This window comes from Nannobrachium achirus (assembly GCF_963921795.1).
Source record: "Nannobrachium achirus genome assembly, chromosome: 20".
NCBI lineage: Eukaryota > Metazoa > Chordata > Actinopteri > Myctophiformes > Myctophidae > Nannobrachium > Nannobrachium achirus.
This window is the reverse complement of record NC_137827.1, coordinates 47,049,524-47,066,300: the sequence shown is the minus strand read 5'-3', so window position 1 is coordinate 47,066,300 and position 16,777 is coordinate 47,049,524. Positions and strand designations below refer to the sequence as shown.

General features: G+C 39.9%; 1 protein-coding gene across 1 annotated transcript; it reads left to right on the top strand.

Annotated features, from left to right (window-relative positions):
* Window positions 1-3,712: 3,712 nt before the first annotated feature.
* On the top strand, window positions 3,713-12,337 carry emx1 (empty spiracles homeobox 1; the record flags this gene model as incomplete). Its single annotated transcript, XM_080750615.1, has 3 exons — window positions 3,713-4,136; window positions 6,856-7,040; window positions 11,777-12,337. The coding sequence occupies 3 exons, from the start codon at window positions 3,713-3,715 to the stop codon at window positions 11,942-11,944; spliced, it is 777 nt and encodes a 258-aa protein (XP_080606741.1). The 3' UTR covers window positions 11,945-12,337.
* Between the last annotated feature and the right edge of the window lie 4,440 nt (window positions 12,338-16,777).

Here is a 16,777-nt window from a genome sequence, read left to right as displayed (position 1 = left end):
GAAAAAGTGAGGGTTAAACACAAAAAAAAAGTAATGCCCTTACATATTATATTATAATTGTGTAATTACTTAATGTATGACTGTATTTATGACTTATTTGAATGCTTAAAATGATTGTAAACCTGCAAAATGATTGTAAACCTGCAAAATTTTCAATAAAGTCTATTTAAAAAATAAATAAAGGCACTGCAGTGCTAAGTCGTCCATTGAAAACGTGCTTCACCTCCGTTTAACCACTGGGTGGCAGCATTGTGTCAGGAAACAACATTGAGGACACGGTCAACTCCGGTGTTGAAGGTTGAACCCCACGAAATTGCACGAATCTGCCAGTGCCAGCACGAATTTCATATAACATATGGCTCTGTGTATTACTGTATAGCAGTCCTATGTATTTTACATATTTTATAATATTAACGTGTTACATCCCTGCAGATGTCCACATTATTTCTTGTTCACAAGCACAGTATGGGCAGTTGTTGTAGGGCATATAGGCCTATAGTTCTCCGCAGAGTGAGGGGATATGGGGAGGAAAAAGAAAAGAGAAAAAAAGGGGGAAATATTCAAGTTTGTCTTTCTCTGATGCTGGTTCAGGGAGCCGGGGGCCACCAACGGTCCTTGAGGGGGTTCCAGGTGGTCCCCAGCTGGAGAGTTTAACCAAATGGAGTTTAATGGACCCTTATAGATCTTTAACTCTTGAGAGAGTAAATGTTATGCTCTCAAGAGTTAAATTATTGTTAAGCACTTGCATTACTTTAATAATCAAAGAATTGTTATTGTGATCAACGTTTTGCCTGCATCTCTTCTAGCCTATACCAACAGAATTGTGGACAAAATCTCATCAAATGGTGGTCTGTGGCTGGTGGCTCAAATATTTAATAAATAATGGACCTATATGAAAAGGGTTGAAAACCACTGCGGTTGTAAACAAATCCTTGGAAATATATATATATATATATATATATATATATATATATATATATATATATATATATATATATATTTTTTTTTTTTTCATAGTAAAAACAAGCACATTGTTGCACAGGTTGAGCCGGTAGGCTATGGCATCGTTTCTTATCTGCTCTCAGTAAATCTCTGTGCCCTGGGGGTCAAATTAAACTACATCCGGAAGAACTGTAGACTGACTGCCTTTTGCCTTGTTTTGTCAACGCCAGGCGGCCTGGCCATCTATTAACTCGCTGTGATCAGGGTCAGTGCGTACGGGCCATCAGGCAAGCCTTATTAAACTGTTGCATTTCCACGGGCTTCTCGGTCGCCGTTAAAATTCCTGGCCCTGCATGAGTGGGTGTGTCAGTGTCACGTACAATTTCCCACGTCCCATTCATTCAACGTTTGGTGACAAATGCAATGAGACAAAAAAACAAACATCAGCTTCATGTGATATATACTGTGGAAGTGAGTGTGTGTGTGTGTGTGTGTGTGTGTGTGTGTGTGTGTGTGTGTGTGTGTGTGTGTGTGTGTGTGTGTGTGTGTGTGTGTGCGCGCGTGCGTGCGTGTCTCAGATTCGTAATACTTATTATATAATAGGTGTATAGTAGGCTATATATTTTAGGTTAATTGTGCTTAGAATGTGAAAAAAGTCACACTATTTGTTAGCCTATCCGATTACATTAATGAGTAGCCTATTGGGCCATTATCAGATCACTATAAGCTCTGTTATTATAAGTTTAGTTACTGTGATATTGTTTGTATATTGTATGAATTAAGTGTTCTCATCTTAGTAAATGATTGTGGGAAGAATGCAAAACATTAAAAGGCTATTAAGACCTATTAGCCTACTCAGCATTACAATCAGTCGTACAGTCGCTGGAAATATAGGCCATTAATAGGCCTATTTATTGGTATTGTGGGTTAAACATAAATATATATTTTCGACAAAAAGTAAGGCATTTTTCGCTCACAACAGCACACACGGGGTTCTGAACTGCATGTAAAGGACGACGAGGCTGCGTTTAGGAGACTAAACACCTAATCAACAACTTGTTGTAGCTCATAATTTCCATCGGTAATGATTTTCTAATGCACCCTCTGCACAAACGGCTAAATTAAGAGGATAATTATTAACTTGGGCACTGCACCGTGAAAGCTAAACGCCCTGGAATAAAAGGGAGACGCCGGCTTTAAATGAAAATTAAGCAGCCTGTTTTTAAACTGTTTTCTCCCAGGCCTAGGTTGGTGGCAAATACATTTTCTTATTCCTTAGAAAAAGGCAAAAGCTAAATTCACTTAATTTGAGTCATCAGGGGTCTTATCAAATAAGCCGTTGGGAAGAGGGGAAAAACAGCATTTTTGTATAGCCTTTGCCTGGAAAAGAATTAATAGCCTACATGAATGTGAATCTTCCCATGCACGACTGAAAAGTAATAGATCTGTATTCATAATATAATCTATCGCCAGCGCATAAGCACATTCTCTGGCTGAGATGAATTTTTAGATGTCTTCTCATTTCTCAACATCATAAACCAGTTTGAATACAATAACGTTTTAATCTGAAGGCATATCCAATTATTATCAATCATCATAATGTATCAATAACTTATTATTGATGACCCATACTTGCTGTAAAGTGTAATTAGCCTATTAGGCCTATATTTTTACCGTCCAATCGAAGTTAAAGAAATATAGCCTATAAGTTAAACCAACATAATTAAATATTATATTTAATGGATATACACTAGACCGTGAGATCGAAATCGGTTGGTGTTTTTATCTCGTCTTTAACTCTGATATAAATAGCCTACTTTAAAAATAATATCTCCGTGTGCCTGCAAGACAGCCAAGTTTGAATTACCGTAATTACACTTGATGCACTCCCTCTTTCACTTCGTTAAGCTAATAGGCCCATTAGCCAACAACAGAGTGTGACCATTGCATGGTTTCAAAGTAAGCATATAATGTATAAAACCATAATTATAATATATCCCTACGTTTTTGAAGGTCTGAAAATCATAGGCTGCTACTAAAGTGTAAAATAACTAATATCTATGGCCCAACTTGAGCTTAACGCATGTGTTGACTCACAAGAATGTAAACCAATTAGGCAAGATATGATACACAATTTCAGACGAATTCCCTTGTAGGTTTACTCCATTGTCATAATATTGTGCCATCATCTCACACACACGCACACGCACACACACACACACACACACACACACACACACACACACACACACACACACACACACACACACACACACACACACACACACACACACACACACACACACACACACACACTCTTCTATTGCGCGCCGCTTATGTGCGTTTGTATGAATCCAGGTACTTGAGAGGGGAAGTCATTGGCAGGTGTAGTCATCCAATCATCTCGCTCGGCTCGGCGTTTCGTCGAAGGCAGAGTGTTGCTTGGGGTTCGAGGCTTGCTGCTGCACAGTGCACACACCACCACCAGTACACTGCACAGAGCTCTCAGAGCGCGCACGACGCACGCACACAGACAGATCCCATGCATCCATGGACCAGCAGGGCGATTAAAGGCACGTCTCGACTCTGATTTATTTTTTTAAACATCGACTGGACAATAAAACACACATTAAAGCCTATACGCCTCCTAAGGCTAATAATACGGTCAACATGTTTCACTGACACGACGCACGGCGGCAATCTATTCATCATATGGTCTTTTTTGGGGAGGGGGATTTTGCGGTCCTATAAAGTGTTTTTTCTTGACATCATGTTTTCATCCACGGGGAAACGGTGCTTCACCATCGAGTCGCTGGTGGCGAAGGAGAACCCACTCGGCGTGGACGAGCCGATCCGCCCCACGGCGCTGAGCTACTCCGTCTCCAGCCCCGGCTCCGCCGCGGCGGACGCCTTCATGAACACTTACCAGCAGCAAGGGGTCGTCGGGGGTCCACCGGGGGGTCCGGGCAGAGCGCTGTACCACGGCCCGGAGAGCCTGGTGTTCCCGGAGACGGTGAACCACGCAGCACACCACCATCACGCCCTGTCGGCGGCGCACATGGCGCACCAGCACCACCAGCACCTGCAGCACCCGGCCGCGCACTTCTTCGGCGCGCAGCACCCCGGCGCGCGAGACGCGCTCAATTTCTACCCGTGGGTCTTGAGGAATAGGTTTTTCGGGCACAGATTCCAAGGTGTGTGTGTGTGTGTGTGTGTGTGTGTGTGTGTGTGTGTGTATGTGGAGATCTTTAATTCTTGAGAGTGTAAAATGAAACCAAATGGACCTGTAAGGGTCCATTTGGTTTCATTTTAACAACAAAATTATTGCATGTTGTTATTGCATGTTGCAAATTAATGTTTACTCATATGGTTTCATTTTACACCCAAGAGTTACATAATGTGTCTGTGTCGAATTGAACATAAGAGCGTATATAAAAATAAGTAGCAAATATTTTTGTTTAATTAAATGTAAAAAAAAAAACAATTTATTGACTCACCCTTTGATGTTTATTGGATTTAAAATGACAGCATAAACAATAAGCCTATATAGTAGGCTAGTGGTGTTGGCCTATAGGGCTACATATTATCGGAAGAAAGAAAAGTCTAAAATTAGGCTAACAAAACATCACTGGCCACATTATTTACATAATCTATGATGACTGAATTGTGTAGCTGGACAATAAACAATAGCCACAGGTGCACGAAGACAGGCCAACAAAATGTGTTCCCAGAGAAGATGTGCTACTAGTCATAGATTGCCTGGGATATATTTTTTTCCCACTTTCCATTTGCCCCCGGGCTACACTTTGGTAAAGCCACAGCAAGGATCTGATAAGCACGGCTGTTGAAGTTCCTTCATACAGCGAAACTCGCCCCAAGGTGACCATTTGGTTGCATAGTAGCCTATATAATACATGTCTTACAACACAACTGTTATATATAGCTTATCTTTTGAATGGAAAAATAAGATAGGATTTAGACATATTTCCAATAACATTCTCTGGAAATAGGCTGGCATGCATGGTTGAAGAAATGGTTTATAATATTATGATTTATTATTTTAAAAATAATAACTTAAAATATGGTATTATTTGCAAACGATTTTCATTTTAGTTATACAATAAATCCAACATGGGTCAATACCATATCTGTGCTCATATTTAGACTGGGTTTCTGACGCTGAACATTTCAACGATATGCCTATAAGTAATAATGCAGTCTATTATAGGCACATGTTGTATAAGGTGTAGCAAACGCCTGCTATATGGGTCTTATATTGTTATTGTTATTATTATTACGCATAAATCTAACGGATTTCAAAGTTGCCTATTTTAATCTTATCATTCCATCAGTCTAGTTGTACCACAGCCATTTATATATTATGAATTATCATTTCATAAATATAGAGGAATAATACAATAATTAACATGGCATGTTATGCTATGGCATGATGAATATCAATAGCCTTTTGTGTCGGGGCACAAGTGGAAGTTGAGTCAATATAAAAACGATGGATAGATATAGTTCAATGAATGAAAAGGGAAGGGATTGTATAATTGGGTCCCACTTCGTTTCCGACAGGTAGCCTACTTGTCAAATCAGGCGGCCCTTTGTTGTACGCAGCATTACCGTTTTATGTGCTGATACTCTTTACAAAACATAGCCTATGCAATATCGACTCTACAAAATAATTCAACATCACAATAACCGTGCGCACCAAGACACTGTGACAGATAGGCCAACAGGTCACAAGAAAGTTGTCATTTTAAGTTTAAAATGTAATTTCCGATAACCTTTTAGGCTGGCATCGCAACGGGGGGCTGCCCACTAATTATGGTGGGAAAACCAGGCAGGAACAATAAAGGCTTCCGCCAGCCAGTGGATAATAGAGACATATTTACTAGCCCAGTGGGTATGCTATTTCCAAAGACTTTTTTTTTTTAAAGTTGCCCTGTGGGCTATACAAACATAATCGGCCTACCTACACTCTAATACCCTGTGTCTCTGCGCTTTTCCACTCGGCTAAACAGCCTCTTTTGTTTGTTCAGTTGTTAAGCTGATCAAAGATACTAATACAGTGGTTCCCAAACTTTTTTAGCTCGTGTCGTGACCCAAAAGAGAGATCAGACGTTTGCCCAGGCCGGGACCCAAACAGTGAAACACCGCAGATCTACAAGCTCACAACGCTTTGCTTCGCAAAGCAGATCGGCTATATTTTCACTAGGCCTATACTTCTTCAACTTTTGTGTTATAATTTATTGAATTTCTTCGATTATTTTTTCATTTCTTCGTGGGGAAAAAAATCTTTGACTTTGTTTTGAATTCACGAAAAATTATGTTTTTTTGGGGGGGGGACCCATACAATATGTCCGCGACCCACAAATGGGTCCCGACCCAGTGTTTGGGAAGTGGGAACCAGTTTGATTGCTTGAAGACTTCATTAGAAGTTTGCATATAGGAAAAGGAACAGTTTAATGACCGTATACAGTTCACTGGTACAAGGTCAACTAAAAGGAGATCCTAGTAAGCTTTACGGCTTGTTTACACGGGAACCCTTTTGTATCATATAGTCACTGTCGGGCAGAATCCTCGTATCCCCAAGTTTCACATTTGTACATTTTTTCGCAAAGCCCTGCTTCATCATACAAGGCCGTCGCACAAAAGTAGTGAAAACAGCAGATCTACAAGCACACAACGCCTCGCGTTGCGAGGTGTTGTGTGCTTGTAGATCTGCTGTTTTCACTATAATTTAAATCATTGTTAAAATTATAAATACAAAACAAACGGTTTTGGACATACAAGGTTTCCACCCGACAACGACGATATATAGGCCTAACATTGAATGGCTGACGAGACGGATAGAACCTATAACTAACCTAATGTGGTTGTGTGTTTTATTATCCCCTGTAAAAGGGACCGATGTCTCCCAGGACAACATGCTCTTGCACGGCCCGTTCGCCCGCAAGCCCAAGCGGATCCGGACGGCCTTCAGTCCGTCCCAGCTGCTCCGGCTGGAGCGGGCCTTCGAGAAGAACCACTACGTGGTGGGAGCGGAGCGCAAGCAGCTCGCCAACAGCCTGAGCTTATCCGAGACACAGGTGAGGATCTTATTCTTTTAGAATATCACTGTTATATCAGTGGTTCCCAAACCTTTCAGGTCGAGACCCAAAAGAGAGATTAGACGCGTTTGGCCCGCGGGAGTCGGGACCCAAACACAGTGAAAACGGCAGATCAACAAGCTCACAATGTGCGGCAAGATCGGCTATTTCCACTACCTCTTAAACATTTGTGCTCTAAAAGAATTCGGTTATTTCTTCATGAAATTATTGGAAATTGTTTTTAATTCTTTTTTTTTTTTTTTTGAAAATATTTTGGATAATTCCAAAACTAAATAGGAAACAAAAATGAAGGGCCCACATAAAATGTGCCTGCGACCCACAGATGGGTCCCGACCCACTGTTTGGGAAACAGTGATCTAGATCACCGTTTCTTTTTTGTAAATATATTTTTTTATTTTCATGTTTAACACAATTCAATGTTTTTTTCCCCCCAGTAATTTCTTGAAGAAATCAAAGAAAAATCTAAGAAAATCCATAAATGAGAACACAAATGTTTAAGATAGTGAGTGAGCCACATTGTGAGCTTGTAGATCTGCTGTTTTCACTATGTTTTGGGTTTCCCCATGCCAAGGTCCAATTTTTATTCGGCATTTGAGCCATGGACCGTTGATGAGATTTAGAATTTCAGACCCAAAACCTAGAATATTTTGTTATTGTTGGATAAGATTTTGTCCACAATTTCATAATGTATTGACGTGGTACCACAGGAGAGATAACTGGCCAACAAAAATAACAATTAACACTAATTGTGTAGACTCCTTGTAAATTAGCCTAATGCATGTGTTTACCAATAATGTAATTCTTTTTGAGTTACACTCAAGAGTTAAAGATCTACAAGCTCACAACATATCCCCTCAAGGACCCCAGGGCCTGGGGGTCCTCGGACCCCACATTGAGAACCACTGAGATAGCTGTTTTAAGTGCGCTCAGATGCACAATCAAATACAGCCTACCAAAACGTTTTATTATAATTATTACTTGCTATAGACAATGCACTTAACTTGCTTAACTGGCCAGAGGGTTGTTTTTAAACGAGCACCACAGAAAACAACATTTATTATTGTTATTGGCAGCCTATTATATTATTTTTAATCATAATTATATATAATTATTGAATTAATATTATTGGTAGTCATTATCATGGTATTATATTTTTTGTATAATTATATTTATATATTATTATTATTAAAGGCTACTATTGTAATGTATTAAGATGTTATTACTTCTCACATTGTATATTTTAAAACAAATTGTATGTATTTAACTGAAAATCATAAATATAAATAGTTATAATAACGATTAAAAAATAGTAGTCAGCGTATGTTAATCATACTTATCGTCTACTGCAGCAATATACAATGTGAGAAGGGTCTAAAGAGCATCGAAAGAGATTAGCATTGTGCATCTAAGAGCTATGAAATAACCTAAAACCTGAAGAAATATGATATTTGCCTCTCATTGCAATGCATAAACATTGTATTGACAATTGCTATTTGATCATGCACTTAATGAATTAGGCTATACTAAATTGCACTAATTTGCCCTCAAATGTATATGACATATTCAACAAATTAAAGGGGAATGTTATTTTGTGCATTTATTGAATAAATGCTAAAAGAGGTCTTAGTGCCAAGGCATGTAAATATTATTGATGCCAAAAGTTTAATGAGTCCACACTATCCAGATGTCAATTAAGCCTAATAGGCAATAAAAAGATGGGCAAATAATGCTGGAGAGTTTGACATGTTTTCACTATCAAACAAGAAAGAATATATAATTTAACACTGACTGCATTATGCAAATTCCAATGTGTCAAGTGAGTCGAATTTTAATGAGCTAGTCACACATTGTGTGTTCCTTATCGAGTGCATAATAAGACAGAAAACAAAGACAATATGCCTGAAAGGCCAGAAGCCAACCATATCAATACATCAGGCCAGCGGTTTTAACCCTTTTTCATATCAAGGTCCATTATTTATTTGTAATTTGATCCACAGACCACCGTTTGGCGACATTTAGCATCCCAAAACGTAAGATAATTTTGTTGTCGTTATAAGATTTTGTCTGTATTCATGTGGTACAATAGGAGAGATATTCAGGCAAACGTTGATCAAAATAACAATTCTTCGACTATGTAATTGTGTAGAAGAGTTAAATTATTGTTAAACACCTGCATTACTTAATACAATTAGGTAATGCACGTATTTAATGATAAATTAACTCTTGGGAGCATTACACTCTCAAGAGTTAAAGATCTATAAGGGTCCATTTGGTTACCAACTCTCCATCATTTAGTTGGGGAACACCTGAAACCCCCTCAAGGAACACTGGTGGTCCCCGCACCACTGGTTGAAAACCACTGCATTAGGCTATGATATTGTCTGTCAGTATCGATGTTAGTTTTTTTTTAATAAGGTGACATCAGTGGTGTGTTCTACCGTGTTACGTTATATACGTAGTAGCTATGACGTGCAGAATGATTTAGAAAGCCTTGCCCTCAACTAACCATTTAATTTATTGAAAACGTACTAGCGAATGACCACGACCACGTCGTTCAGTGAACGATCGTGTCCCTCCAAAAAAATAAACCTAGAACACACCACTGGCTTGACATTGCTATTTTAGCTGTTTGGCTGGTGCCCGGATGCAGGGTCAAGGACAGATGTGGAAGCTTTTTTATTATTAGGCATATTAGGCATATGGCATTTAGGACAATGCCATATTAGACATAGAGATGTAAGATGGGTGAGACAGAAAGTGTTATTTTTTTCATCAGGCCCAGGGATCCATGAATGTGTCACAACACATCTAAAGCTAGATGATGGACAGCATTAGTGGAAATGGAAATGTCACAGGATCTAATGTAACCGCCCCTAAAGAGCAGTGCAGTAAAGATCTTCAGTGTTCATTTATCCATTTGTACACTCTCTGAGTTAAATTCAAACTCTGGATTTTATTGTGTAAACCTGACTGGGTGCTGCGGTCAGTCTTACCAAATGGCACAACAATAATATACAGGGCATGACATTAAGGCTTGTCCTGTTGTGCCGGGACAACTAATACATCTTTATGGACAATTTCATTAAAAATGCACTTGTCCGTTGGACAAGTGGCTCTTGGTTTCACTTTTTCTGTGACGCTCCTAGCAGCTTTGTGCTGTATGCAGATTATGGACTGTGGAGTGGAGGGGGAAAACAAATGACTGTGAAATGCCAAATCTATCCAGACAAGTGACTTTTGTGCCTGGACAAGTGAATAGGAAATGTACTCGTCCAGAGGACAAGTGCCTCAAAACATTAATGTCAAGCCCTGATATAGGGTAGATAGTGCCGCTGTAACTGAGGAGCAAATAAAAACAGAAAAATGGCAATGTGTCAGTACATCAAAAGACAGGATATCATATTCCCAAACACACATTTAACTGTCCATTATGTTTTTATTAATTTCTATTCTGATAATTTATTTGCGTGATAGCTGTGAAAGTTAGTCATTCCAGCATGCATATACCATATCTTTTAGTGCCATTTGGACATTTTAGCTCACACTGTTATTCAGAGTGCTTACAATGCTTACAATTGTTAGTTCAGTGTTTTGCTAAAGGAAATGTTGGCAGCAAATATGGATATACAGTATGTATCTTGATTTGCTTCCTGCCCTATTTGCAAATAAATTAAGCCTTTAGGATTTGTATTATTTCTAAAAGTTCAGTCTGCTTTCAAGTACACGTACAACAAAGAAATGTCCTCTTGTAATCATCTAGAATGATTCATACAAAAAACGAAATAAAATCAAAATTACTTTAAAAATCACACTCGTGTGAACTGAGCGGTGGTGTGTGTGTGTGTGTGTGTGCTCCGTGTGTGTGTTTGTGTGTGAGTGTGCCTGGCCTATGCCTGGCCTATCCTGAACAACAGTGCCCCTCCCTTAACATGTGTGGTCAGAAAAGGTTACTGCAGGCTACATACCCGGAGACAGACAGACAGACAGACAGACAAACAGACAGACAGACCCACACACACGGCCACGTATAGGAGCGTTGTGACCACCGCTCAAAAACAACTTAGTCTGGGGATAGATTATTGTGCAAATCGACTCGGTGGCCTGTTTTTTTAGTGTTCAGTGCATTGTTGATTTAAGATTAAGCGTGTCATGCTTCATTACTCTGCAGAAGATCCAGCAGAATCTAAATGTTAGTTCTGAAATGAAGGCGATGCTTCGACAAGGCAATGTGTGTGGGATTTAACTTGTTTGGCTTTTTCAATAACTGTGGCCCTTTAAAAATCCATTTAGACCTGGAACGCATGCCACATTAGTTTTTAAATCACTTCAAGCATTATCTCATACATTAGCTATTAAAAAATAGCAGACATACAAGCTCATAGCGCAGCACCGAGTGCCGCGCTATGAGCTTGTAGATCTGCTATTGTTTGAAAAATCATGAAAATCTGTGCAAATCTTTTTTTTTTTTTTTTTCAAAGCGAACGTTTGAAACATGAATCCTTGCTTCTGGGGGTCCCTAGAACAAAATCTTTTCAGATGGGGGTCCGAGACCAAATGCATAACTTGGGAGGTCCTTGAGTAGCCTACCACTGACATAGAAACATACGTTTTTTCTGAAAACTGTTAACATTTAGAAGACATTCGTAGAATTGGCTTCAGGTCTCAAAGGGTATAAAACATTTTTTAAAAGATGGTTTTCTTTGTATTTCCACTAGGTGAAGGTGTGGTTCCAGAACAGGAGGACCAAGTACAAGCGACAGAAGCTGGAAGAGGAGGGACCCGAGAACCAGCAGAAGAAGAAAGGCAACCATCACATCAACAGATGGCGCATCGCCACCAAGCAGGGCAGCAACGAGGACATTGATGTCACCTCAGAGGACTAATAAAAGCAACGACAACCCACACAACCCTCCTCAGTTCAAACCTTCTACAATGCCACTATACCCCTGTACTATACACCCTGGAACCCCTTCTGAAGCAAACAGAGGACCAAACCCTATTTATTGTGTAATATTATTAGCCCTGTTAGAAGACGAAGCGGGGGACATGAGTATGTGATCACCGTCGCCTGTCTCTTCATCGAGGTTCAGCACTAAGTATGTGAAACGGAGGAGGGGAAAAAATACAATGATCTTATGGCACTTGAGTCAATCCTGCACATCTCCCACAATGCTCTTTGGTGTGTGACTGAAAGACTTTCTCAGACTTAAACCTCCTAACAATACGGTTTGTTTGTTCTGTTTTTATTTTTTTTATATATTGTGCACTGTTTAATTACAAAGTTTTCCTTTGTGACAGATTTATTTTTATTTTTGATTTGATTGAATTTGAATTTTAAAATGTTCCTATGCCATCCACACTTCATCCCCAATATGCCCGACTCCACACCTCAGATTTTATTCAAATTTAAAGGAGCTAGTCAACTTTTTCTTGAAAAACGGATGCTAAAATAAAAATGTTTCGAAAATATTTTATAAAAAAATAAGCTTTATATGTGTCAATTTCAATTAAAAAATTACCACAAAAAGCGTAAAATAATGATAAAATAATCATTGTGGCCATTGTCGGGCCGACACTTTGTTTACATCCTAGTCTAACACTATCAAAGAATAGACTAAAAAGTTGTCTATAGCTCCTTTAAAATCTCAACACAATATTGTGAAATTTATTTATTTCGTTAAGTAACTCTGCAATGCTGCGATATGGTCACAAACAGGAGGTGAATGAAGTCGCTGAATGAATTGTAACAAAGATACACAGATTCTGCCCTCGGTGTTGTGACCACAAAATTAGAACAAAACATGTTCAAGAAGTAGTGAAAATAGCCAATCTACAAGCTCTCAGCGCAGCACGAAGCAACATGTTTTGAGATCGCAGAGCTGATATTTTCACTAGTTTGGGTCCCGGGCAAAGGTCTAATTTATTAGACTTGAGCTAAAAGGTTTGGGAACCACAGCTCCAGACCATTATCCAACTCTCCACAGAAAGATAGATTGTTCATTAACATTTGTGCATGACTCTCTGGGACAGATAAACAAAATAATAGAGAGCCCCCTGGTGTTAGGAGAAAGCTATTTCATATTTTACACCACATAAAAGGATAGAATTTGTGTCTGCAAAAGAACAAAGCAATGTGAACAACATAAGATACAATTAATACAAGCTTGTGCATACAGACAGACTACTGTTTGGGGACAAAGAACAGCCGAGGTGTTTATGTCACGACTCAATTCATTTAAATAAATACGGCCAAGAATGTTAACTAGATGTAATTAATGCTGTCTTAAGCATAATGAGGGGAAAAAAAGAACAACCAATGTGGATTATGTTGGTTGAAAACATGCTGCTTAGAGATGTCATCAATACAATACAAACACACACAGGGCATACGTCTTTACAGGTGAGTGATTGTGTGTGTGCGTGCGTGCGTGCGTGCGTGTGTGTGTGCGCGCGTGTGTGTGTTTGTGCGCGCGTGTGTGTGTTTGTGTGTGTGAGGCTATAGCTGAACAGCCTCCTATTTTTCTTCATTTGTTCAAAGTTTGCAGATATAATTGAAAACCATGTAGTATAAAACATATATGAAAAACCAGTTTCAAGCAAAACAAATAAAAAATGAAATAAAATGAGACAAAAAATGGTTTAGGAATAATACAATAAAATCAAAAGGGAAATTATGCTTAAACGTTTTCTTTTCTCAAAGGGGGAGACGTAATGTTTTCGCATGTCACTCGAGTGCTCTTGATATGACATGTCAACAACACTGAGGAGAGAGAATCAGGAAATGGGGGCTTTGGGCAGGTGTCAGGTGCATTACCCTGAGAGTAGCGGTCTCCAGGGGCGTCACAAGGGGTAGGAAAGTGGGACTGAGTTACTAGGGCCCAAGGTGGTGGAGGGGCCTTAATTATTTTATACTTTAGCTATTGAAAAATAGCAGATATACAAGCTCACAGCGCGGCACCGAGTGCCGCGCTGCGAGCTTGTAGATCTGCTATTTTTGAAAAGTCGTGAAAATGTGTGCAAATCTTTGAATATATATGTATTTTTTTTTAAGAGAACATTTGTAACTCAAATCTTGCTTCTGGGGGTCCCTGGAACTCAATATTTTGAGATGGGGGTCCGTGGGCCAAATACATACCATTTTGGGGGTCCTTCACATGAAAAGGTTTTAGCTCCACTGACATAGAAACATAGGTTTTTCAAAAAAACCTCAGAAGGATTTGAAATATTCAAAGATTTTCATGATTTTTCAAAAATAGCAGATCTACAAGCTCGCAGCGCGGCACTCGGTGCCGCGCTGTGAGCTTGTATATCTGCTATTTTTCAATAGTTAAAGCACAGGGGCCCCGCAGTGAATCCTTGTACCCAGGGCCCAGAATGTGGTGCGACGCCCCTGGCGGACTCTCCTCACTTCCAAACGAAAGGGGGGAAACGCAAGCTAATTCTCAGCCTCCCGGGCAGTGGTGGAAAAGGTACTCACATTTCTTACTCAAGTAAAAGTATCAATACTGCAAAGAGGAATTACTCTGTAAGGGTGCCCTCACACCAAAATACCTAGAGTGGAATCAGCCAATGCATGTCAATGCGTATGCGTTTTTTGCCAGTAGCGGATTTCTGCAAAAAAAAAAACGCTCCATTCTCATTGAAATGCATTGGCGGATTCCACTCTAGGTATTTTGGTGTGAGAGCACCCTTACAAGTTAAAGTCTGGAATACAAAATTGAAAGGTATTTGTATAAAAATGTACTTAAAGTACCAAAGGTAGAATGTCCCATTTCAAGTATTCAAATGTAAAAAAAATAAATATATAGCATATCTATAACTAAGCTCACAATGCGTTGCATCGTGAGGCATTGCGAGCTTGCAGATCATTGATTTTCAAATGGCTGAAATATATAAGGGGCTTAAGAGGTTAATGTATGTTTTGTAGTAATAATCAAAATCTACAAAGTAACTAAAGTGCTCAAATAAATGTAATGGGTTAAAAGTACAATATTTGAATCCGAGATGTAGTGGAGTAGAAGTAAAAGAACTGGAAATTGGAAATACTCAAGTACAAATACATATAGTACAAGTATCTCAAAAATCTTACTTAAGCACAGTACTTAAGTAAAAATGTACTTAGTTACTTTACACCGCTGCTTGGGGGTGGGGGGGGGGGGGATGACCTAAAAAAAAGAAAAAAAAAGAGGAAAAAAAAGGCGAAAGTAGTTAACTATTGTTTGGAGGCGAGGGACTCCTTTTCACAGAGCGCCTCAGTAATCGCCTGTCATGAGAAAACGGAAGGAATGTCTGCTTTAATGCCCCCCCCCCCCCTTTCCCCCGAGGCTTGCAGGCACGACCCCTGATGTCTGACCTTGACATCTTTGTTTGGTAAGCTAAGCTAAGAGGAGGCCACGGGGACAGTGAGAGGAAAAAAAGGGTCAAAACAGTCCGGGGCATGCAAAAAAAAAACTCAGTGCTTACCATTCTCTTTAGAAAAGACCACACCGGGCCACAATGCTAGAGACATCTGCGCTTCCAAAAAAAAAAAAAGGGGTCCGGATGCCTTGTTTTGAGTTTCCCCCCCCGGATATCTAATATGCCCTGCAGGTGCAATTACGTGGTTAAAAAAGCTCTGCATTCCTTATTGTTCAAACAAACAGCAACCAAAGAGGGATCCGGATTTTTAGCAGTACAGTAGCAGCTAGATCACAAGCATGAAACTTGGGGAATTGTATATAGCAGGGTTCCCCAATTAGTTTTCCCCAAGGGCCGAATTATGTCTAGGGTACCAAGCCGAGGGCCACAACATTGCAGGGGGCGACAGTGGCGTTCCCGCTACTCCAGCAACAGTTCAGATATCGTCGTTGTCGGGTGAAAATCTTGTATGTCCAAAACGTTTTGCATTTGTCATTTTAAAAACGATTTAAACTAGTGAAAACAGCCGATCTACAAGCACACAACGCCTCCCGCGAGGCGTTGTGTGCTTGTAGATCTGCTGTTTTCACTACTTTTGTGCAATGGCCTTGTACGATTTGCAAAAGAACGTACACATTTGGAGATACAAGCTTTCCACCCGACAAAGACGATATACTAGTGTTGTTGCTGCTCTTATACCACCATTATTACTGGGGTTGGTGTGGGCCAGACAGTAGCCCCCCGCAGGCCGCAAATGGCCCGCGGGCCGTCTATTGGGGAACCCTGGTATATAGTCTTCTTCTTCCCCCTTTTTACAAACAGATGTGATTTCCAATCACACCTTGGGAGAGGTACAGTAAGTGCACGGTTAACGAGAGCCACACCTCTCAGCGTTGTCTGTTAAGGAAACAATTAGGCGAAAGTCACACATGTCTCCCCGAACGTTACGTCTCCTGTCACCTGAGTCAGCAGAGAAGGGAGATTGAGGAGCACAGGAGGAGGAGGAGGAGGAGGAGGACTCAGGTGTGTCGCAACAAATTCTGGGCCCCTGGGCACAAGGATCCACTCACATTTTGTGCTTTTATCTATTGAAAAATAGCAGATATACAAGCTCACAGCGCGGCACCGAGTGCCGCGCTGCAAGCTTGTAGATCTGCTATTTTTTTTAAATCGTGAAAATGTGTGCGAGTCTTATTTTTTACCCGATTCTCCTAAATCCTTCTAAGGTTTTTTTGGAAAAAAACGATGTTTCTATGTCAGTGGTGCTCAAACCTTTTCATGTGAAGGACCCCCGAAATGATATGTATTTGGCCACGGAT